Source organism: Xenopus laevis, chromosome 7S, assembly GCF_017654675.1.
Source record: "Xenopus laevis strain J_2021 chromosome 7S, Xenopus_laevis_v10.1, whole genome shotgun sequence".
Classification (NCBI taxonomy): domain Eukaryota; kingdom Metazoa; phylum Chordata; class Amphibia; order Anura; family Pipidae; genus Xenopus; species Xenopus laevis.
In genome coordinates, this window is record NC_054384.1 from 68,260,143 (window position 1) to 68,285,811 (window position 25,669).

The following is a 25,669-nucleotide window of genomic DNA, read 5'->3' on the forward strand; positions in this document are numbered from 1 at the left end:
CTTGGGGGGAAGGGAGGCGCAATTTCACTCAACTTGCAGTGCAGCAGTAAAGCATGACGTGTATCAGAGCACAAGTGACATGACTGGGGGTACCTGAGAAACTGACAATATGTCTAGTCACATGTCAGTATAAAAAATCTGTTTGCTCTTTTGAAAAGAAGTCTGCTGGAGCAGCACTATTAACTGATGCATTTTGAAAAAAGCATTTTTTCACGTGATAGTATCCCTTTAATCTTCCCAATAAGTTTTAGACAATAATTAGAAAGCTAAATAATGCCACTTGCTACACTATTTTTTAAGGGAATAATTCATGTACTTCATATATCAGATAAATGCATAACCTGTAATCTGTTTTCATCTTTTATTGCAGTGTGCCAGATTTTGCCTAAGGGTGTTTTGGGTGTCTTGGGCCCATCCTACAGCCCTTCATCAAGCTCTATCATAAGCAACATCTGTGGGGAGAAAGAGGTCAGGCCACCCTTGTTGATTATTACAGCTTTGTAATCGTGTTTTGCCTCGTTTCATGTCATAACCATGCTACACACCTTCTACATCTGTCTTGGGCAGCCTCAGCCCTTAAAATGTTGTCACATTTTTCCTGAAATCATAATATTAACAGCTAGAGGCTGTTAGGGTGCTTGGAGTTGTTTGTCTTGAGGGTCTCAGTTTGTTCATCAATATTCTTTGTTTTGCATCTCATTTGCCAGCAGTATAATTCCTCTTGACTCGGCACCTTATATAATGACTATTAATTCTGATTCAATACAGTCTTCTTTGAAGGGATTTTTGCTTTATTCAAATTCTGCAGTATTTTTATATACCACTTACATTTTTGGTTTTGGAACTGTATGTTGCAAAGCTGCAATGGTTTGTAGTTATTAAAAAGTGCAATACACACAGAAAGTTTTTTGAACTATTGTGTTCAGGCAAGGGAATACATGTGACAATATATTTATTAAAATACATCTATATAATCTACTTTGCATATATGTAAAGGTGTTTTGTTTTTTTTTACCAAGGATAAAATGAGAGAATACCATCTTTTGTCTATTCTAGACTGATCAGGCCACTGTAAGGCCCTTTGCCTACTTGGCTTGCTACCCTGGATTCATGCAAAATTATTATAACGCAATAAAAAGCCTATGGGAGTTGATAAGCAAGACAGAAGTCAGTCAAGCTGAGGAACTGCAAGGTTTGATAATACAAAACCTGCAAGCTGAATCAGTAACACACATTCATAAAAGCAAAGGAAAGGAAAACAAAGGAAAATAAAATATAAATTTAGCTCTCAAATTTCAAAGTAATGAAAATGTAAAAAAAAGTAAATGGTGTCCTTTATATAACCCAAGCCCATGTATTTTGACACTATCTTCTTATTTTTTCAATGGTCTCCTTTTAGGTACCACATATAAAAGTCTCAAATGAAGAATTCCTAAGATTTCAGTACCAGAGATTTACTACTTTGAACCTTCATCCCAGCAACACTGACATTAGTGCGGCTGTGACAAGTCTGCTTCGGTTCTTCAACAGCACCACTGTCTGCCTTATTTGTGCTAAGGCAGAGTGTAAGTAATAACTACATAGCTCCTTCCCTTTCCTACAACACCAATGTAGACATGATATCTAGCTAGTTATTATAAAAATTATGAACATGAAAATCACATGACAGTTTAGTATAGCACTCTCTGAAACACCCCACTCTGCTTTACTTGGATATTACAGTATTAATTAATGTGAGAATTGTGTCAAATGCATCAAAGCAGAGTTATGAAAAACTGATGATGTAGATAAGAAAGACAAGTCAATGAAAGAAAAGGTTAGAATATTAGAATGTTATGTGGGTGAAGAGAGTCATTTGCATTTCCAAACCAAAAGTTAATCAGATACGTAGAATTTTTGTAGTCAGGTGGAGGCTCAGCCGGCTGGAGATGATAAATGAATAGAGTATTCTCATAATGTCATATGGCTAAATTTTGACCTAAACGTATGTATTATCCTCTGAGATTATCCAGAACAATAAATAATATTTGCATGGTCACAAGCCAAATATACTGTGATAAAAGTGCTGAATGTAATATTACATCATCCCCTTCCCTTGTGCTTCACCGATGATAACATGGTGTAAGTTGACCAGATATTATGAATTTGTATACTAGCTTGCTTAAAATTGCATATTTTTTTGTCTTAGGGGAAGTAATGTAAGAGATGTTGCATATCCCACTATAGAAAAGTCTTTTCAAATATGTATATATGTACATTTTTATTATCAAGAAGAAGAACCAGCTCTCCAGATTTGTGTTTCAATGTGCTTTGTCTTTATTTTACTTCATGCTGCATCCAATGTTTCAATCGCGCTTGGGACCTTTATCAAGAAGTGTTTTTGTTTATATTGGAAAAGCAGCACTGTACAAAGTACAATTATAAATACAATTAATTCCAAAGAACAGCTGCAACAGAGATTAAGACTTCAAGGAGAAAAGATGATGGAGGTTGCTGCCCTGTAGAGTTTGTAAAAAACACAGCAAAAAAATATTTAGTACTGTAGGTTACAATATTTCACTTATTAAACAAACAGTGGTCCATTTGTAAATAAAAATTGTTCTGCTTTAACATATTTTAGTAAAAATGTTTATGAAACTCTTCAGTAAAACAAACAACAAGTGGTTTATGTACCTCTAACAGAAACTTGCTGCCATGGATAATCTAGTACCTTGAGCTTTGTCTGTTGGGGAAGTAGAGGGGCCCAATGACACCTATATATTAATAATGTTTTTACTTTCTTCCTGAGGAGCGATCTAATGTAGTGAATCTACAAGGGATTGTAGTTAATTACCAGTGACACTAAAATAGGGAGAGACAACGTGGGCTAGCAACAGTGTTTCAAACATTCTAAAACAGGGATGCACCTAAGGGAGGTGTTTAAAACATTTAAGTGATGAGGACTGAGTGGAGAAGCTGAAAACTGAGAAGATAGTAGTGTACAGCTGATATTTCCAGATTATTCTTTCGAACCCCAATGTGTGTTTATCCGAGGCTTTCCTAACAACTAACGCACACTGGTTGTACATCTTGGTAAACTGCTTTAAGATAAGATTCCACCCACCTTTCCTTTAGTTTTATTTACAGCAATTCTGCTAAGCTGTCCTCTTTATACTTAGAGAAAATGTCCTTGTTACATGCTAAATTATGCTTTCCTTTTGTCCTGTGATAGCTTTGACAATATCAATTTTTCTAACTCTAATGATCCTCAAAGCTATACACATTTTTCATTATTTCTTAATAATGTTTACAGCATCTCTTTTGTTGGCCTCCCTTGTATAACCTCTAATTCTGTTAGAGCATACAATTTAATATTCAGGCACCAGGACTTAAATCAGTATTCCAAATGTGTATAATGTGCCATTCAGATCTCTTTCGTTACGTTGATACTGCCCCTGCTTATGCAGAGCAGAACCAGGTTAGCTTTCTTAAGTGGTTTGCTACACTATGGGGGAAATTCACTGAAGGGCAAATTTTCGCCTTGGAAAGCTCCGCCACACATTGAGTCACTTTGTCAGATGTTAATTTGCAGTGCATACGCTAATTCATCAAAATGTTACACCTAGGCAGATGAACGCAAGTTAAATCTCGCCAGAGAATATTCATTTATTCATCGCGAACTTTCACTAGTGTTCATTTCTGCCTATCGAAACTTTGTGAACACACACTTAGGTCAATTTAAATAGGGAGGGCACATATAGGTCATATATATTAGTGATTTTGGTGAAATAGCTTGAAGTGGCCACTTATTATTAAAAATGTCCAAGGATAATAAACAGAATAAAGACAAAAGAGATCCTCTGTTGTCCTGGACATGAGCTCACCATAAAACAAGTGTGGCATGACCCTCAAATGGTTAAAAAAAATATATAAAAAAATATATTTAACAGTTACAACTTTTAAACACAATCCCACTTTTAAATATGAAAAAACTTCAGCGCTTTGTCTTTTTTTAATGACTTTTCGGCATACAGGATATGATGTCACTGACATAAGATTGAGGAGGATGTAGCTTCATCTTATCAGTTCGCCAGGTATAACCTGGTGAAGCAGACTCTGGCGAAAGGGGTAATGAAATTGTTCACCCGAAAATTCATCTGGCGAAAGGGAGCAAAACTTTGTTAACGTTGAGCTCTTTCTCTAGCAAATTGTCCTCTACACCTGTTAGTAAATTGGTGATGTCCCTGAGGATTGTTTTTCTGGCGACGGCCACTTCACCTTTTAGTAAATTAGTTTTTTTGATCTTTTTGGCCTTTAACCATACTTGAAGGTCAGAGAAGTAGCTTTGCTATGTTACATACAGTAAATAAGAGATGTTCCGAAAATAAGCAGCAAGGGTATGCATCTGTGGTTAAGTATTTTATTTAATTTAAAATTATTCAGCATCTCTTTTCATTATAGCCCGGCTTTACTGCAATTTTTAGCAGCTCTGTTTGACAACACTAAACAGATTAAAAAATGTTTCACTGATGTGGTAAATTATTTCTGTCATATTCTCCGCAGGTCTGTTGAACCTGGAGAAGTTGCTCCGTCAGTTTCTCATCTCCAAGGATTGTTTGTCAGTGAGGATGCTTGATGATACCTGGGATCCTACTCCGCTTTTGAAGGAGATCCGAGATGACAAGACCAGTACTATCATTGTCCATGCCAATGCTTCAATGTCTCACACAATTCTGATGAAGGTACACATATGCTATTGTATATCATCTTCTAAAAATGTGATTATGTTTAGCCGTGTACATGATTATGCAAACTGGAGCTGAACAAAAGGGAGAGAAAATCTGTACCTTAACAGGCAAGCTATACTGTATGTATTAAAATTGAGAAACCGTTTCTGCTGAGGCTAAACCTAGCAGTATATATATTAAAAGCAGCAAACTGACCTCTTTTGAAAATGACTGGCAGAGGCAAAACAATACTGAAACAATGGCATATTTGACAAGAGCACAGCCATATTTGGAACACACTAATCAAGTCTGAGGGTAACAAATGGCAGAACATGACATGCATTCTATGTCCCTAAAGGTCAGAATAGTTACCTAGAAGCAATCTCAGTTTATGTGGAACACTGAAAATCCCCACTGTTAGTAGCAATAAGAAGAGGGTTTTTTCCCAAGTGTTCACCCTTCAAAATGAGTTCAGAGAGGGAAGCAAGTCTTTGAGGAGCCCTTGAGCTTGGTGCTTATTCTGACTTTCCATCTGATCTGTGGCACTGGGCAGCTTCCCTAGGGAATATATTCCATTATTAACCTTCATAGAAGCGACTGTAAGAAGCACATTTTATTTGCTCTGTGAGGTCTAAATTGGGAGGTCTAGCTTCATTTCTAAAACCTGTTACTATAGAAACTATCTTAGCAATAAATGTAGTGCTGTCTTTCTGTCAGAAGGTGTTTTCTAACGTCCGGATTTAAAGTAATCAAGGGAGTGTAAGCTCTTTAGGATAGAAGTCATTCAGTGTGATACATTTTTAAGAATTCCCTATGGGGACCCTTTGTGCATTGCGATAACGCATATAATGTCTAGTATCTTTGCACCTGAATGGTACGAGATTAATGAGCTCACTCAATAAAAGAATATTTTAATGAGAGAAAGGGATTGTTTGACAAGCAAGATCATTATATGGACCAGAGAACAGCTGAAATAAATGTTACGATTTAGGCGAGCGAATAATGATGTGTGCTGCACAGATTTTTTATTCCAATACATGTTTAAAACATTTTTTTTTCTTTAGAGTAGAGGTATGGGTTTCATTGGTTAGTAGAGGTATGGGGTCACAGCCAGGTACCCTTGTAATGTCAAAGTCATAATCAGCATAATTAGGCATCATTCTTTGTATGGTTTCTTTTTTTATTGGGATAGAGACATTAAATGTGGTAGATGTCAAGGTTTAATTTATTAATAGACATATGATCTAAAAAGGATTGACATGGAAAAATGGTACTTCATTGCTTTTATGGCTGTGCAGTGTGAGACAATGGAGCCACTAATCTGGAAAAAAGAAAATTACTTACTAGACCATAACAAAAACTTACAAGCCTTTATATATGCTAATTGGTATCACCTCTTGTTTGTGATAAGTGCACTAACAATTTTCGCAACAATCAGCAGATACAGTATTTGAAAATATATAATTGTCCTTGGCATAAAACTGCATACTTCTAATTCACACTTTTTACAGTCAACATTCAGACCTCACACATTTCAGACATCAATACATTAATTACAGTTGAGGTCACCAGTATTGTGTAGAAAAAAAACAATGCAAAGCTTTACTGTATCTTATATACATTTATTTGGGCTACCATTAACATAAATTTGTAAGTCAGGGACCATTATATACGAACAAATTGAACACACAACCGTAATTGTGCCTTATATGTGTTTGTTAAGGGTTGTGTGTAAAGGCGGTGTTTCATCTAACATAAAAATAACAAATGAATCAAAGAGTGTTGCTTTATCTGAATAAATACAGGTATGGTATCTGTTATCCTGTAAACTCATTATCCAGAAAGCTCTGAATTACAGAAAGGCCATCCCACATAGACTCCAAATAAAACAATGTTTTAAAAATGATTTCCTTCTTCTCTATTATAATAAGACTGTATTGTGTACTTGATCCAAACTAAGATATACAGTAATTAATCCTTATTGGAGCCAAAAGCAGCCTGTTCAGTTTACCTAATGTTTACATTAGTGATGGGTGAATAAATTCGCCTGTCATGAATTTGCTGTGAATTTCTGTATTACGCAGCCGGCGAATAAATTTGTGAATCTCCCACGAAAATTTGCAGGCATCAAAGATTACATTTTAAGATGTCAGGACTAGGACTAAGTAAGTGAGATGCCTGTACAGTATAAACCACAATAACCAAACTGGGCTCAAAAGCACATAGCCGTAACTTAGCTAACTGTACTTATGAAAATCAGCCTAAAAGGTTAGTTTAATCCGATGAACATAAAATATTGTGTTAAAACCAAGTTATATCAATATCACCTTGCAAGTGTCATATCCTTTGATCTCTGTCTCAGACATTTTGAGAAGTCAAAACTAAGCCATTAAAATTAAGCCATTTGTTCTAAACCACAATAGCCAAATTGGCCTTAGCCTCTCATAGCTGTGGCTAATTGTTCTTATAGAAACATGACTAAAAGATTAGTATAATTTAGTGAATATAAAATATTCTTGCTTCACTGCCAGCTCCATGACTAGTAGAAAAAAAAGATTAATAACTTTAAAATAGTATATATGATCCATTTAGTTTTATTATAATTTCTAGAAGGCATGGGTTTTCTCAATTGTGCTTTATCAATTTTAAGGATTTTCAAGCGCATAGAACAAAAGCTGTACTTATTTTTACAATAAGTCATTTTTGTATCAGTTTGTATCCATTTGTATCCATTTATACGGAAAGAATTGACCGAATTCTCTTATTCCCACTGCAAACATATATATCAGTTTTTTCCCTTTTTGAGTTAAACTTTTGTCTAAATAATTCACACACATTTATTTCTTATGATTCCATTTGCACTTGACCTCTTTGGATGTGTGAGTGATCTATTCAATATATCTGCAAGTTACGTGGTTTTGCAGCGCTTTAGAAAATGACTCCCATCTAAAAACCAATTGTAAGCAGTAAAATGTGTCTGCCCTTTACATTCCATGTATGTCTGTTTCCTTGTCCTGAATTTTACATCATGTTGCTCTCTTGTGGGGCCTGTGGTGCAGGGTCCCCAATTACACAGCTAGGCTGAACAATTTTTCAGAAAGGGTGTCCAATTAAACATCTACTTTATGACTTCCATACCATGGGGTCTAGAGTTAAGCTGAACTAGAGAGAACTATGTGTGGCAAACCTTCACATGTTACTGAGAGACTGGGTCACTATTAATATCCCACTATTTATTTAGATAAGAGGGCTCTAATATTTTTCTCAGGCTCCATTGTGCAATCCTTTATTTTCCGACAATGGTATTCCTGATACAGGGGTCAGCACCTTCAAATAGACTAACAGCTGCTAGTTGCCAAAACTTAAGCTTAAACTATGTTTTGTTTTTTATAATTTGGGGCCCATGTACCTGAAAGATGTTTTATATGGTTCCTTTTATTCATATTTGCTTTCGCATACATATAGTTTATTACTATATATCAAATGTTTTTATGTAACTTAAAGAGCATGTAAAGTCTAAAATAGAGTAAGGCTAGAAATGCTGTATTTTGTATACTAACTATAAACATGAACTCCTTGTACACTTAGTGGCCATACACTATGGGGGTTATTTATCAAAGTCCGACTTTATCTCAACATTTTCTGCTACAAACTCCGATCGAATCTGCTCGGGTTTTTTACGCTTATTTACTATTACATTTTCCCAAAAATATGCTTTGCAGGAAAAAAACTGATTTTAATGATTTTTTCGGATTTTTCACCGAAAACTCCCATTTCTTATGCTTTTTGCCCGAAAATTCTGAGAACATTGGGTATTGCACGCAACCCAGCGCACATCAGAAAATAATTGGGACTTCTCCCATTGATTTATATGCAACCTTGACAGGTCTGAGATGCCGGATTTTCTGATTCAGACTTTCCATCCTCTGGGTTTAATACATTTTTTAAAAAATCACAAATTTTTCTGGATTTTTGCATTCAGAGTTTAGTAAATAACCCCCTATACATTCTACTCATTTGGCGAGGTCGCCAAATGAGTGGATATTTCCCCTGATATGCCCACCAAGGGCAGGGCAATATCGGACAAGAATTAGAATAGGTGCCGACGGGACAAGGACCACATCAACTAGGCGATGCAGATAAGATGCCAAATCGGTCTAAAGGCCCCGAATTGGCAGCTTAAATCTAAGTGTATGACCACCTTAAAGGTATAAAGATCCAAATTACAAAGATCCATTATATGTAAAGCCCCAGGTCCTGAGCATTCTCGAGAACAGATCCCATACCTGTACCCCCAAAAAAAAGCGCAAAGTTAGTATTTTACATAATGTGTTAGTAGAGACACAACCAAGTGGAAGACTGAATTGAACAATTGAACTTATGTAACGTTTTTTTATTTATATCCTATTATTTCTTTGCATAATGGGTATGGAGGAGTAATATAAGTCTTTAAATTAGTTAGCATATGTAGAAAAAGTTGGACATATGAACTGTGCCCCACTTAAGTGGAAACTTTACTGAAGTTTTACATTGGCAGTATGCATTATAAGGCAGGTGTGCCTACAAATATATTCCTTCCAATGTTTAAGATGTACAATAAATGCCACAATAGGAATAATGCATAGAAACAGAATTACTAGCTCCTCACAAAATATAGCTTGATTCAGTGGTGTTACTGTATATAACTGGACCCACAGCAAATTATTTTTCAGGCCCCATAAATGTTTAGAGGTTGACTTGTTTTACCAACATTTTTTGAAACTGTATACGAATTAGGAGGCCCCTATACCTCCAGGGCCCCCCTGCAGCTGCAGGGTTTGCTTTCTCTATAGTTACGCCCCTGGCTTGATTTATCTTAAATATCTTCAAGGGGTGAGAAAAACCTTTTTTTTTTCATTTATATTTTGAATATGTAAAATTTCTGTCCCCTAAAACCTTGCCTTTTAAAGGTGTTTTACTTCAGTTCTAATATAATTTACATAAATAGGCTACTTTGTAGAATCAGAGGCATTCAGGCTTTGCTGTAAGGCCTACATGGTGTACATAGTGATAAATTGGCTCCTATGGTTTATTAAGTCAGTTGTGAACAGTTCAGTAGAATATGTTGGGGAGATGTATTATAACATTTATAATAATTGGAAAATATTACTCATTTAAAACATATTCACAATTCAGCAGGTACTACATTTAAAGAAAAGCACTTATATTAGCTGATAACCTTTTGCAATTTGCAGAAGTGCTGGTACCAATAACATAAAAAGAAATAAATAATTTGACAGCCATAACATATTCTGTTCTGTATATGTAAAAATATTTTCTTTGAAGTACAAGCCTGGGTTTTTATTGCAGCGCTTCTGTGTTCAGCCATCTTTTATCTGTTCACTAAACTGAGCCTTACCTTTACTATTGTGTTCACTGGAGACTTAGATAATACATATGCATGAACTACATAATACATATTTACAAATCTTTTATCTGTTGACTAAGCAAAGATCTAGCTATTCTATAATGTTCAGTATTCAGTATGTCAGTGTTCAGTGTTCATAAACTACTTCCAAAAGTCCTATAAGAGAAATAACAGTCCCTTTCAAAATAAAAATAATACCATGCTTTCTACAAATTTTGAAGAGTGCCAGCTGCATGAGCATTATATGCAAGCACATTTTTTTCCGGGCCTTTATATGCTAAACAGAGGATAAAATATACAGCAGTACATTTTCCTTTGCTTCATTCTCAGCAGGATTAAAATGTTTACTACACTACATGCTATGCTACAGACAGAGGATATTTTAACAGTTCTTATTAAAAAATACTTTGGCTCATTTTTCAACACTGGAAAATTTGCAACTGGGTAGTAATTCGTAGAAACCAATCAGAGATTAGATTTTCAGATAGCTGTAATTAAAACAATGACAACAAACATTTGATTGGTTGCCATGGGGTACAGCCCAGCTGCAGATTTGACCAGTATTCATAAATGAGGACCAATGTGTGTGCTTTGCATACCAAAGTGGGTTATGCAATTGTAACATATAGTTTTAATTAAAGACCAAACTTGCCAGTCTAAAGGGCTTAGGAAATCCAACAAAAACCTTACTTTCAATACACCCACATTACTTAGATATAACGCAAAAATCACGAAAAAATTTTGATTTTTTTTTTATTAAAATCGGATTTTTAAAAAATCACGAAATTTTTTGGAATTTATTAAACCCCAAGGATGGAAAAGTCCAAATCTGAAAAATCGGCACTTCAGACCTGTCAAGGTTCATTATAAGTCAATGGCAGAAGTCCCAATGATTTTTGCGTGCACTGGGTTTCGTGCAATACCCCAATGTTTTCTGAGTTTTCAGGTGAAAATTCCAAAAAAATCGTGAAAATCGATTGAAAAAATCCAAAAAAAAAAACATGAAAATCAGATTTTTTCCCACAAATCAAATTTTCGGGAAATTGTAATAATAAATAAGTGTAAAAAAACTGAGCAGATTTGATTTGAGTTTGTAGCAGAAAATATTGAGATAAATTCTGACTTATTTGGATAAATAACCCCCTTAATGTTAGAATGATCCAAATACACTTGCACTCATTACATGCTAATCAGGAAAAAGTCACTGGCAGATATACTAACACTGTAGCCCTATGGTGTACAGCACACAACAAATCTTTATAAATGAGTAGCAAGTAATGTATGTGAGAGACTTCCTTGTCCTTTAATATGTGTTTTCTCTTACTTGTTAGGCTTCCCTTGCTACATTTCTTTGTTTGCTTTCTATGGGGCAAATTCACTAACCAGCGGAAATTCACCAGCGCCCGCTTCGCTCACATCGCAACACTTCACCGGGCATAGATTCTCCAGGACAACGCTAATTCACGAAAATCTGAAGTTGCATCCAGGGCGCCGAACTCTGGCGAAGTTGCGCTAGCGTTACTGCGCCAAGCGAAGCAAAGTTGCGCTAGCGTTGGCTAATTTGCATACGGCGGGAAGTTAAAGTTGAATGGTCATATATGTGGAAGCAAATACATTACACTACACAAGCCCAGGAAACCTTAATAAGATAAAATAAAGTTGTTATATTGTCCTACACGTGTCCAGTATATAGTTTTTGTGCCATATGTTAGGAAATGTATGGGGGAGCCCGGGTACCCAAAAATATTTTTAGGGACTTTTGCAGCCCATCACCCTGAAAAAGTAAAAGGCGCCAGCTTTTTTTTGGGAAATTTTTCAACTAAAAATTGAAGAAGCCCTATACATTCCATTGCACTTCACCTGGTCTAAGCTGGCGAAGGCAAGTCTGGCGGTAACATTGAGTAAAAGGCGCATCTTAGTGAATTTGTAAAGTAACGCTCTTTCGCCAGAGGGAAACTTCAACTGCCGTAAGAGTGTGAAGTAGCGCTAGAGTAACTCGCTAGCGAAGTTACACCTGCGCCCATTAGTAAATCAGCAAAGTCCCGTAATTGCACTTTACCTGGTCTAAGCTGGTGAAGGCAAGTCTGGTGGTAACGTTGAGTAAAAGGCGCATCTTAGTGAATTTGCAAAGTAACGCTCTTTCACCAGAGGGAAACTTCACCTGCCGTAAGAGTGGAAGTAGCGCTAGAGTCTATCTCCTTCGCTAGCGAAATTACGCCTGTGCCCATTAGTAAATCGGCAAAGTCTCGTAATGACATCACGCTGGCGAATTTTCGCTAATGTTAGTCACTTTGCCCTTTAGTGAATTTCCCCCTATGATTCTTTCCTTTACATGAACAGGATTATGCACATTTTAGTTGTTCAGGCATCATTAATGAGTCTTGCACAACTTCCACAGCAGATTCAACATACTGTATCTGCTGTTCGGACAATGCACTAAAATAGAAAATAGCAGGGAAGGACTTCGCTAACAGAAAATTTCAGCCATGACTAACAGAGATGATGGCGTAGAAATTTTGTATAAATGGCTTGTACAAAATACACAAAATAGCATTTAAATAAAACAGGCATGTTGAAAACAACATAGATAACAGGAAAGGGCCGTGCTGCAAACTGTCTATGGGGAGTAAACATGCAGCTATTCTCTCAACCACTGCAGCACCAAAAAAAAAGACATGATAAGTTACAAGCATTTCAGAATTCAGGTGATTAGTATACCAAAGTAAATTTTGATCATTTCTAAATATGCTGCAAGAATGAAGAATGTAGGATTAGGCCTTTGAGTACAGCTCTCTTGCTGAGCCTAATAAAACATTTGCAGTTATGGGAGCAGAAACAGCACTTTTACACACTATGCAAATTCATGTTCCGGCTAGCAATTTGCACATCATTAGTTCTAATCAAAACGAAGACTGCAACCTTCATTTTTTTCAAAAAAAAAAAAAAAGAAGCTAATTCTGAAAAATGAGCAACAACATTAAAACTTTGTTTAGGATGTGGTGGTAAGCAAAGGCTCACTACTGCTTTGTTGAAAAAAATTGCGAAACCAGAGAAAAATATACAAAACATTTTTGTATATTTTGGTAAAATTTCAACACAAATGCATTGAAGGCAATACATTTCAAAATTATTGAGGTTAAGGCCTTTTTCTTAGCTCCCATGCAGTTCCTTAGATAGGGTTAGGAGTGGGGAAGGCACTAATCCAATTGCAGGACCTTCATGAATCAGTATCCTACAAATAAATGGACAGCCATGGAGACACAGGTTTACATAACCAAAATATCAACAGCAAGGGCCCTGAAAAATGTTGCAGTTTTTTGTGCTTGAGTTGAAATTAATAATACAATAAAAATGTCAATTTTTTTTTTGCAGTGACTGATAAACTTGATCACGGAAATATTTGAGAACAATCTTAATCCAATTTAACCCACCTGTTGGCCGAAAGTATTATCCCCAACCACTGGTGCAGGTTAATAGAGCCTGCACTCTGTTGGGGTAGTTTTTTTAAAAAAGATTGCCCTCTGCCAGTGCTAGGACACCCACACCAGCTCATTTAGATACATTTTTGTTCCACTTCTTCATATAACATTTTTACAGTTTTAGATAATAATTTATAAATGACCGTCAAGAGCAAATACAACCTTTTTTTAAGATAGTGTCCTTATAATATGCATGGGACATTAAGGTAAAATTATACCCACGTATTTCCAGGGGCCTTAGAAATCAAAAAGTATTTATTAAAACAAGCAATACAGCAGAAATTTGGAGAAATTACTTGCAGATACTATCTCACCTGTTGTGCTGTCCATTTTAACTATTGAAAAGAGATCTAGAATGTTTAATGGTGTTTTAATCACGAACACAATTGATGCTGTCCCTGCACATGGTCAAGCTATGAATAGGTTTTATTATCTGAAGAACAAATAATGTAAAACTGAGTGTAGTTCAAACAATAGAAATATCTGAAAATAGGAAATGTGTAATGTATATATTTTTTTATTAATTATAAGAATTATGTGGGACAGATATTGGTAGTTCAGAAAAGAAAACCATAGCACATTTGAAATTATATACTTGCAAAAATAATGGAAATTTTACGTACAAGAAAATGCCATTCTTCTATTATAGCCTGCATAAAAAGTATGTTTAAACCTAGCCATCCAGTTCTTTATGTCTCTTAAAAGCTGTTGGACATTGTTTTTCATCTCATAAAAGGGTTTCTAATAACACAGCCAGTACGCAGGTAGAATACCGGTGTAGTGTGAGGTGTGAAGTACCATGGATAAGTTATTTGATGCAGTAATTTAATAAAAGGGATTGTGCTGGGCGATAATGAGTTTCTGGAGTGGCTGCTTTAAGCAGGTCATTTCTAGGCTGAAGTAGTGTCTACAAGATGGGATTGTATAATTGGACTTGCTGTAAGCAGCAAATTCACTGAAACTGTATTGCAAATTGCCTACAGTATAGTTTCCATCATATTCTGGACTGATTTAGTGTCACACAACACGCATATTTCATATTTTATTTGCTATACTAGCTGACCTACTTCTTTTTTTATATTATTTGCTATACCAGCTGACTTAATTCTTTTTAAGCCATTATTGACAAAATTAACAAAATCAACTGCCAAAAACATATATAGATGCACATAAACAAAGTGCATAGATATTCTATGTGCATTTAAGTGTTTGTGTGTTTATTTATATGTGCCTCCGTTATTGGCATTATATAGTTCCATACCTAGCAACTCACTTTGTACTTAGCTACTGTTTTTCAGTATTTTTATATATCTATTTATATACACTGGTTTAGACTGACTGTACCTTTTTTTGATAATGATGCTGCTATTTTTGCTAAGCATATATTTCAAACAAGGCCCCTATTGAGATAAACAGATTGTACTAGAGCAGACTCTACTTTCTGCAGAACATACCATATTTTATTGTCTTAAATTACTCTCTTTCCTTCTTTCTCTGCAGGCAGCTGAGCTAGGAATGGTGACAGCTTATTACACGTACATCTTTACTAATCTGGTGAGACCTTCTTCTTTTGTTAATGTGCATAAACTAAACATGCTGTTATACAGATCCTCATAGGGAGAAAAACTGTAATAGAGTAGGGAGTGAATTATGATGTTTGTCTTTGATTTTATATATATATATATATATATATATATATATATATATATATATATATATATATATATATATATATATATATATATATATATATATATATATATATATATACCTGTATATAGGCTATAAAATCATAAGCTATCTAAGGTCCAAATGCAAAAAAGTAACATACATTTGAATATTTATTCGATTCTATGTATACGGTGTGTAAACACACAGTAATAATGTATATTTATAAATACCTGCCACAGATTGTACATTGTGTAAAGCTGATTGTCAGGGGCCTGAGTGCCGAAGACTCAGGATTTACATTTCTAGTCTTTGATCTATCCTGTGTCATGTGTTGTCATCTTTTATATCCTGCATAATAAAACCCTGGAGATATGGCAAGAAACTTAAGGGGAAGGTGATACAAGAAGAAGGTATCATACCAGAGGTCATCAAAATAGACATTGATTTCCTATGAGGCTCAGGTATCAAACCTTTTAAATTGCAGTCTAAAACATGTGGTTCTCTAACTATTGTTAAACTACATCTCCTACCTTGATATAACAGACTTAAGCAGAGGAGTCACAGAATACAGACATTTCCTTTTAAAGTACATAAGCAGCTGTCTAGTTGATATAGAACAAATGGAAGAGAATTATCAGAATTTGTCCAGTTCTTTTGAATTATTTGCCTATTGATAAGGTCATATGGCTCATTTATGAGTTTAATGTACAAATTGCCAGTTTTCAATCACAGTTCCAGCATTATGGCAGCTGTAGGTAGGTTTACACCTGCTGCAGTTGAGTCCTATGGCTTTTATCATAGGCATATTTTTCATGTTTTGGAGAGAATTTGTTGAAATTGTATTTGGCCATACTTGTTGGGGGGAATTAACTTTTGCCCGTGCTAAATTCCAGCCCATAGCGCTCATACCAAAAGCAAAAAAATCACTTTACAAAAGGTTTGACTAAAGATAGAAAGTCCCTTCACAAAAAGACCCAGGCTCTGCTTGAATGTGCCTTGACTGAAGGGGAATTGAGTTTTCCTACAGTTGATTACGTCTTTAAAATTGTTGACACTATCCAACAACTAATACTATTTGGTAAAGCAGACTGTCCTTTCTGTTGACCTGCTGGACTGCCAAACAGCTTGTCTGTCTTTTATAAGGGCACAGACACTTGCACAAATCCAGTTTATGTTACAGTTGCTCATCCAGACAGGTTGGTTCAGGAAAAAAGGAGGGAATAATGATATATTCAATTAAATCAAACCAGAAACCTCTTTAGTAAAAATGTAAAAAGGAAACCTTGTTTACCTATTCTCTGTCACTGAGAAGTCCCTGAAGCAATTTTTCACAGCTTGTTCCTTTGCTATTCTCAACAACCTAATGATGTCAAGTGTGATGTCATCTCAATAGAAAGCAAAGACTGACACTAAGGTCATGTCTGCCAATCTGACCAAATTATCTGACCTACCAGCCAACAAGTCATAGCATTTTTAACAAACCACATAACGACTGCAGGCTTACACAAAGTATCTGCCACCACATGCATATGTTTAAGATATGTCTTTTAAGACATGTCTTTTCCTCTATAGGAGGGTGGAAGGAAGAAAAGGCATCTTTGAAAGATGTGTTACTGTAGTATCAATGACAGGTTGGTTATACAAGATCTTACATTCTGTCTCCTGCAAGGGAATCATTTTGGATATTTTAGTGAGAATCTTTCTACCTGTTTGCCAGTCTCTTTCAATCATGTCTTTGTATTCTGTGCTGGAAATTAGCATCTCATTTTTATGAAGAGAGAAATGCAGTGGAAGTACAAGGCTGAGGACCATCCTAGATAATTAGAATTATCTTAACGGTTTTAAATTTAATCAATGGTTCTACTAACTTGAAAACCAATCCCTTTGATGGTGGATTCTCAGAGAGATCCAAATTCATTTCTGAATTGGTGTCTGACACCTTTCATAACAATTGATCATTTAACTCTTTCATTCCTGGAGCATAATCCTGTAAAATCTGCACAACAACAGGATGAATCCTCTTCATAATTTCTTACGTGTAGCCTTATGTGTAACCATTAGATCTACAGAATCTTTCAGGCATTTGGCACATACTCACCAAGTTCATAATATGGTTACATGCAATCCTTTTTGAATGCTTCTTTCTTGTGCTGGATCTTCAGGCAAATTGGTAGAAAACAAAAATAGTCTCATGAATGTTCCAGAAATAAAAGAAGGAAACTCCAACTACAAAATTGTCATCCTCCAAAACTCTTATGACTGGGACTAGGAGGTGGCTGAATTCATGAGCTAACAAGATACTCTAAATAAAGTAGGAAAATCAACAAGATCAACTAAAAGAAAAGGAAATAAAAAGATCACAAACAACCCATCCTGGAACAGGAAGAAAAGCGACAAATAAATTCATGCTGAACTTGTGCCAAGTAATAAGTTAATAACGTTTAATATAGTGTAAATGAGACCCACAATACTCAAAAATTTGAAGGAGTCACACCTTTCAGTCTGCTCCTAAGCAGGGAACTTAAATGACAGAATTGTGCCAAACACCAGATAAGTCCAAACACCTGATACTGCACAAACTAATCAGAAGAACAACAAAACAAAGGTTTAGGGAAGAGTACAGTAATTTAACTTTGTCACTGGCTGAGGGAAGACATTAACCATATGTGTGAACAAGATTTAATAAAAATAGTAAACTGAAAATTCAATTCTTGCTCATTTTCACCAAAAGATATGTTTAACCACTGCAGATAATAGGTATGCATCATCTGAGTGGAGATCCCATTTCAGCAAAACATTTGTGAAAAAACATTTCTTTACAAAAAGGGTGAAATATATCAAACATTTTAAATAAAAGTCATTGATATGTCTCTTAGAAAAGAACCATCCAGATTGTTTGGATTGAGATGAAAAACAGTATAATTATTTCATGAAAATAGATAAGAGCATATTCTGTCATCAAACAAATTGAATCTATATTAGAATTTTAAATGGCAGGTAATGTACTGCAATGGTGCAGTGGTTTGGCGGCTTTTCTTGGTTCAAGATCTCTTGAGTTCCAACTTTTAGACAGGTCCCATTTTCCTTAAGAAATTTGTAGATATGAACACAATCAGCCGTAGTTCCCAGGATATTTAGAATAAAAAATATGTTTTTACCTCCAAATATCATTCCTAATAGAGACAGTAGGCTGGTCTTGAGTATGAGTATCAAGGAGAGCAAATAAACAAAAAAAGAATAACAGAAATAACAGGGATCATCAAACGATTACCTTGACTAATTGTGCTATTACTATGGACATTATAATATCTGTCTCATAAAAATACATTAATACTTTTACCCCCATATGTAATATCAGATACTAAATTTGCCCAGGAGCAATAACCAATAGCAACCAATAAGATGTTTGCTTTTAAACAGGTGACTATTAATGCTGCCGGCTGATTGGTTGCTATACTGTAGGTTACTGCACCTGGGCAAATGTAGTGCCTTTTATTATATAACCCCATTACTTCCTTATCTTTCCCATTCCACCCTCTCTCTTTGCATATGTAAGTGTATTTGTTGAATTTCGGTTATCAGTGGAGTTACTGGAACATTATAAAGAACAATCTACATCTCCCTAATTTGCCCTTTGCTTATAAAAGCAGAAAATGTGAACTTGAACATTTCCATATACCTAAGCATCAGAAAAGTGGTGTTACTTGTGTCCTAAAAAAAGATGGAAGATGAAGATGCACAAAGAACACATTTAATAGTGTTAATTTCCATAAGACATTAGAGAACCAATTAAACTACTTAATACTGATTTCATAATTAATGGCTAGTCAGGTGCAATTACAAGTCTGTCAACCAATATAACACAATATAAACACTTTTTTTTTTTTACTGATTGTTCCATTCCAATTATACATTTTATAAACTGACATCCTGAAATACAAGCATGATTAGTGTCAAGTCAAGTGCAATTACAGGTATATTTGATATCACAAAATATATGCTGTATTATTGATCTATCTGATCCAATTCCAAAAACTCACAGCAAAAGTTCTGGGCAACATTGTCTTTTAGACAGGTTCAGTTACAGCTAATGACATTCTTCTAAATTAGTGTAAAAAGTATGGGGGGGAAGGTTTGATGAAAATACTGCATTTTCTAGTATTGTTGAAGAAAAATGTATGTTCTTTGGACAATGCTGTGAAGGCTTCTTCAATTCCAAGGAGAAGCTACAAAGGCAAAAATGTTCTTTATATTCAGAACCCAAAAACAAGTAAAGTAAACATAAATACTTTTTGCTGGCATCATGGATCTGAGAATTATGAATAACAGCGATGGAAGTATATTTATGGTTGTATACAGATTACCCATCTTCTTTTAAACTTTTTCTTTTGAACCTTTGCAATATCATCTATGAGGTACACCCTGCAGTTATGACTAGGATTTGCTGCAATTCTTTGATGGCATTTTTCTACATTGAGTTACTTTAACAGTGGCCATCAAAATAAACACAAACACAACACACATCAAAATCACACACAGTGAATTAGTGGTAATTGCAGACTGGATTGAAAATAGAAGGGACAAGGATAAGTTTTCAATTTTTAAATGAAAAGTGATACAAATTGAGCCATTTATACTATCTGGAACAGTTTGGACCAGATTAAGATTTTCCTGATTTCACGAAAAAAGGGTTCGATAAAACTAGGGATGCACCGAATCCACTTTTTTGGATTTGCCGAACCCCTGAATCCTTCGCGAATACCGAAAAGAATCCGAACCCTAATTTGCATATGCAAATTAGGGGTGGGAAGGGAAAAACATTTTTCTACTTCTTTGTTTTGTGGCAAAAAGTCACACAATTTCCCGCCCCTAATTTGCATATGGAAATTAGGATTTGGTTCGGCCGGGCAGAAGGATTCGGCCGAATCCGAATCCTGCTGAAAAGGCCGAATCCTCACCGAATCCCGAACCGAATACTGGATTCGGTGCATCCCTAGATAAAACGTCTGCCATTGTGCCAAATATGGCCTGTTAGAAAATATAGTCCAATAAACCATGGCATTAATAACTAAGGTGGAAAGGTAATAAAATTTGCAAAGTAACAAATTTGAAAATAAAATTGTGCATGTCGCAATGTTATATTCTTCATTAGCCTTTTATTGCTTTGTGAACCTTAATTGCGCATTGCGGACCTTTAACACCTGGTTGAAGGTGGCATAAACTTTTTCCTTAACAACTTTTTCCTTAAGATGTTTTATTGCATACAATGTACACTATTGCAAACCATAACATTTGCAACCACTGTAATACTGTTGTGTGAATCGAAAAATGTTCGCAAAGGCAAGATTGTTCACTTTCCAAACTTTTATTTGTACTGGGAACAAATTGTGACCATATTTTTCTGTCACTTTTCAGAAGAAAAAGGATCCCCTTTTTGCAGCAGAAAACCAGTTGTAGATTACATGTACAGTATGAAGTATCAGATTTAGTCTAATGAGACTGTACTGTTTATATAAGTGCAGTGGCAGGGCACACACATAAATACTGTATCATCAAGCCAAGGTCCTTGGAATAAATCAGTAGGAAAAGTTCATCCAGCAGTCATCAGTAGTGATGGGCGAATTTATTCGCCAGGCGCGAATTCGCGGCGAATTTGCGCGATTCGCCGCCAGCGAATAAATTCGCGAAACTGCCGCGAAAATTCGCGGAAAAAAAAAACGGGCGCCGGCGTCGGAAAAACGGGCGCCGGCGTCAAAAACGGGCGTCGGCGTCAAAAACGAGACGCCGGCGCCGTTTCGCGAATTTTTCGCCGTTTCGCGAATTTCGCGCGAAATTCGCGAATTTTTCGGCGAAGCGAAACAGCGCAAATTCGCCCATCACTAGTCATCAGGAATTGGTGCAAAAAACTTTTATTTAAAATCAACATTTCAACTCACTTTGCAGCTTTCATTGTTTGCACCAAGTCCTTATGAGTGCTGAACTTTTCCCAATATACATCTGTTAGTTAAATATTTAACATATTTAAATGTTCCAGGAACTATCCATTCATCATACAAATTACAAATAAACATGCAACTCTTAGGGGGTTATTTATCAAAGGTCAAATTTCGAATTGAGGTGAATTTTTTTCAAACTAATAAATCCGAATGTACGTATGAAAAAATTTGAATGTCTAGAATTCGATCGAATGAGAATGGTCCAAATTTTCCTCCAAAAAAACTGGAATGTCAGGAAGGCTATTAACATATTCAAATGAGTCAATGGACCTCTGTCATTGACTTGTTAATGAATTCCGCAGGTTTTAGGTGGCGAATATTTGAATTAGAACTGTTTCCATGGGCAAGGTGAGATACATTTCACATATAAATTTGCATTCGAGTTGTGGGATTAAAATTAGAATGTGTGAATTTTGACACCAAAAAAATTTGAATATATCTCAGATGGATCCTCACAGACTTAGTGGAAAAAAAGTGTTCTATCAGCCTCAGGTTGATTAAATCAGTATTCAGTACAAAGAACATAGCCAGTTCTTTAACCATCTGGGGTCAATAATCAAATGTTCACTACCAAGTATAAGGTCCTTCAAGTGACCCTAGGTGAGCTACAATAGTCCATAAGTCTGTACACTTCAGTCTTCCTACCTTCCACTGTTGCTCTGACCAGATGCTCCTGACTACCATTCTAAGGATGAAGAGTTGGAAAATCTAGACTCTAAGGAAGATGAAATACCTACAGCATTTACTTCTAAATTCAAGGGCTGGTCTATCACTCTATTGTCATCTGTACAATGCCTGCAGTTCAGCTGCTTGCTCCACTACATGCTCATATGCATATTTTTCAAGTACCAGCCCTCAACTTTGCCCCAGACCTCTTGCCTACTTACAGACTTGCTCTTGCTCACCTTTCTAACCATATGTTGTACTGGACTTATTTCCATAATTTCATCTCATTCTGCATTGCCATTGTCTTCCATTGTTACCATTAAATCATCTTGTTGCCATTTACATGGCTTCCACTTTCATTCTACCTAATAACATGCATAAACTGGGTTATACAGTACACAGGTTCTCTCCTAAAAACATGAGGTAGTTCCTGCCAGCTAATTCATATGTGGTAGCACTAGACTGTACATTTTCCTCTTGATGGAGAAATCTCTACCACCTCAATTGTGGCTTTGCACATCTACAGGTGCACAGGGCTATTTGAAAATCTCCTGGAACATATTTGGCTTAATCTTTTAAGGCACTGGGTGCAATATACGTTTCATGCTGCCTCTGTGCAGAGTGAGTTGACTAAACTGGAAAACTAGGCTGCAAGCGGAAGAATGAATTCAATGTCGATAAATGCAAGGTTATGCATTTTGGTAGAAATAACTTAAATGTGAGTTATACACTAATGGGCTTATTTATCAAAAAATAAAAGATGGAAAGCAAGTGAAAAAAGTCTTTGGTGAACAATCTGAAAACAACTGAACTGAAAAAAGTGTTTGGAAGATGAACAACCCCTTTAACAACTTGAAATTTGTGAGTTTACAAACTCAAAAACCTTGAATAAAAAAAATGCCTTGAATTTTGCCTAGGAAAACTCCCATTGACTCGCCAACTTTTAGATGCCAAGGTTGGGGTTGTTTTCTCTGGAAAAAAGATGTTTGCTAAGGGACATGATTACACTTTACAAGCAGGGTGCCTTTTTCTCCCCATAAAAAGGATCAACGCACCAGACGCCAGCCATTTAGAATAGAGGAACAGACCCTCAGAGGTTGCAGAATGATCTTCCAGGTGATGTTGTGATGGCAGATTGGTCAAGGATAATATCCTAGGCTATTGTGATACTAAGATCTACAATTAGTATTGATATCGGTCTATATAGTTTATATATGTGAGCGCATAGATATGTCAGTGTGTGTGTGTATAAACTGGATTAATTTTAATCCAATTTAAAAGTAATTATTTAATTGCAAGAGGGTGAAACAGCTGATTATTGCCTTTTGCACTTTGCATCCTGCATAGGACATTGTTAATGCAGCCTATCAATTCTAATTTATTTTGCAGCTGGAGGGTATATTAAAGAGCACTGTTAACAATCCAAGATGCCAATTTGTAGGTGAAAAAAACACCAAAAATGACTCTTTTTAGTGCCTGTAATTATTTTGTATATTCAACAGTGCAACCCTGTTAATTATTAATAATATCATAAAGTATTTATACTTGTTTAGAAATGGGGAATTTGTTTGCCTTCATACAGATTTACTGCAACAATTACATTATTGTTAGTGTTAAATATGTTTTCAAATCTGTGCTAGAATATTGCCATGCTCTCTGTTTCAGCAGGAAAAAAAATTGTGTTTTTTTGTGTTGGAAATAAATGGAGAGAAAAGATATCCACTTACACCAATTTGGAGAGAGAAAATCACCATTGCTACTTTCCTTAGTTTTGTTCAACAAATACAGATTTCATACAAATATTTGTTGGTACAAGTAAAGACGGCCACGTTGATTGGAATATACTGTATATTCTAAAGGGTGCAATTTATTAAGCTGTGTAATATAAAGAATTGTGAAAATGAGTATTTACAAAAGCTGTGTTTTCTCTTTTACACCACCTGAACACAGTTTGTATATAATTATTTGTCAATATAAGTCAATGGGAAAAATGAAGGTAGCAAGTAGATTCCAGTAGAAGAGGTTGTCTAAAAGGGTGGAAACGAGGTGATGGATCAATGTAATTTTTTCATAGTATTTTCAACCAGCCACCAGCCGCTGAAATTTTTTTTATGGAGCTACTCAGTCACCTAAAATCAATACACAGCATGATAAAAATGACTCAAGCCGTTTGAATAGGACAAAATTGGTTCAAGACAATGAGAGATGTGGCATTGAGTATTGTGGCAGTACCTTACACTGTATGATAAAGGAGTGGTTAGAGAGTTAAACTAGACAAGGGCAAGCAATGCTTGGTAAATCATTTGAAAGCTGAATAAAAGAAAAACCTGATGAAACATGGAAGGAATCACAATAAAGAGGTGCAGCTCTAGCAAAGCCTTCAATGCATGTATGTGAAGATGTAATCAAAGAGGTTTGATGAAGACAATTGTTTGTGAATGTGGCAATAAGTTCACAGAAATAGGATAGCAGAGGCATGTGAAATGCTTTGAATGTCAGTATCAGCAGCGTAGTAATTCATTTTCTTTTAAATGCTCATATCCCAATTATTAAAATATTTTTGGAATTGTATAGAATAAATCATCATTACCCTGGGGTTTTCAGTTCTTTTGTTATACTCCAGAAGGCGTATTTCTAAATGCAGTGCAAGGCTCAAAATCCAAAGTTCAGATGCAAATGGCCACTTTTTTTCTCACAATGAAGAATTCCACAATAATAGCAGGCTTCTGTCGAAACATGGTAACAAACTAGCGCTAGTTTTGACAAATACTGTGTACGTTCTGGAACAAGCTTTTTGTACTATATTTGCATTTGAATGGCATAACTTTTAATGCATGGCTTCAATAATGGCATTAGATGTTGCTTTGCTTGCCGCAAGTTTCAGCTATGGACACAGCCTGATAAGCGAATTCTGGTGTTGCCATCAGATCCATGTGTTGGTGCATTTTACCTCCAGCCACTAGAGGGCTTCACTTAATATTTAGGCCATAAAAGGCACAAAGTTTGTCCAGGAGTAACACGAATAGCAATCAATAAAATGTTTTACAGGAGACCAGTAAATGTGAATACTACCTAATGATTTGTTGCTGTAGGTGATAAGACGTATAGCAAACTTCGCTCCTGACATTACATAACGCCATAAGTGTATCTGTTTTTCTGTTTGCCATTTTGTCTGTGCAGGAACTAAATACCAGCCACAAAAACATAAACTGGTCTACTAGCTCCCTGAATAATGTCTAAAATGTTTAAAATATGAGTGTACAGAATAACACACATACTGCCAGTAATTTCAGGGTTTCCTATGCATTTGTGCACAATAGGCTGGGCAGGCACATTGACACTCACCACCGGTTGCAAATGATCAGGTTCGGATACAAATATCTTTTGTGTAGATTTTAGCTTTTTAAACTTGAGTTTCCAATCAGATATGAATCCTTGGTAGTTTGTCCCATTGAAAAAAAATAACAGCAGCCAGAAAACCCCAGGACAACCCGAGCACCCCAAAATTACAGGGTCTCATTGGAAAAAGCTGTGCTTGGGTATTATAACCCCATTAGCTGTTTACAGAATACCCATAGCAGAAGGCTGTTAATGTATTGCAAAGGTTGTAATGTTATGACTAATGGGTATAAGTATGTACTGTACGTGGGCTCCAGGAAGTGGCTGAAAAAGGTAGTAGGTGAGTTCAGAAATAAGTTTGTTCTGTCGGCATAAATAGTAAAATTCACTTCTGGCACATATATA

General features: G+C 35.7%; 1 protein-coding gene across 1 annotated transcript in view; it reads left to right on the forward strand.

The window, feature by feature from the left end:
• LOC108697603 (glutamate receptor ionotropic, kainate 4) overlaps nt 1-25,669 on the forward strand; it is a 332,567-nt gene that overhangs the window by 201,133 nt on the left and 105,765 nt on the right. The window contains exons 4-7 of the mRNA XM_018227788.2: nt 371-468; nt 1,400-1,565; nt 4,543-4,721; nt 15,093-15,146. Of these exons, the coding sequence (XP_018083277.1) occupies nt 371-468; nt 1,400-1,565; nt 4,543-4,721; nt 15,093-15,146 (497 nt within the window). The remainder of the gene's footprint in view (nt 1-370; nt 469-1,399; nt 1,566-4,542; nt 4,722-15,092; nt 15,147-25,669) is intronic.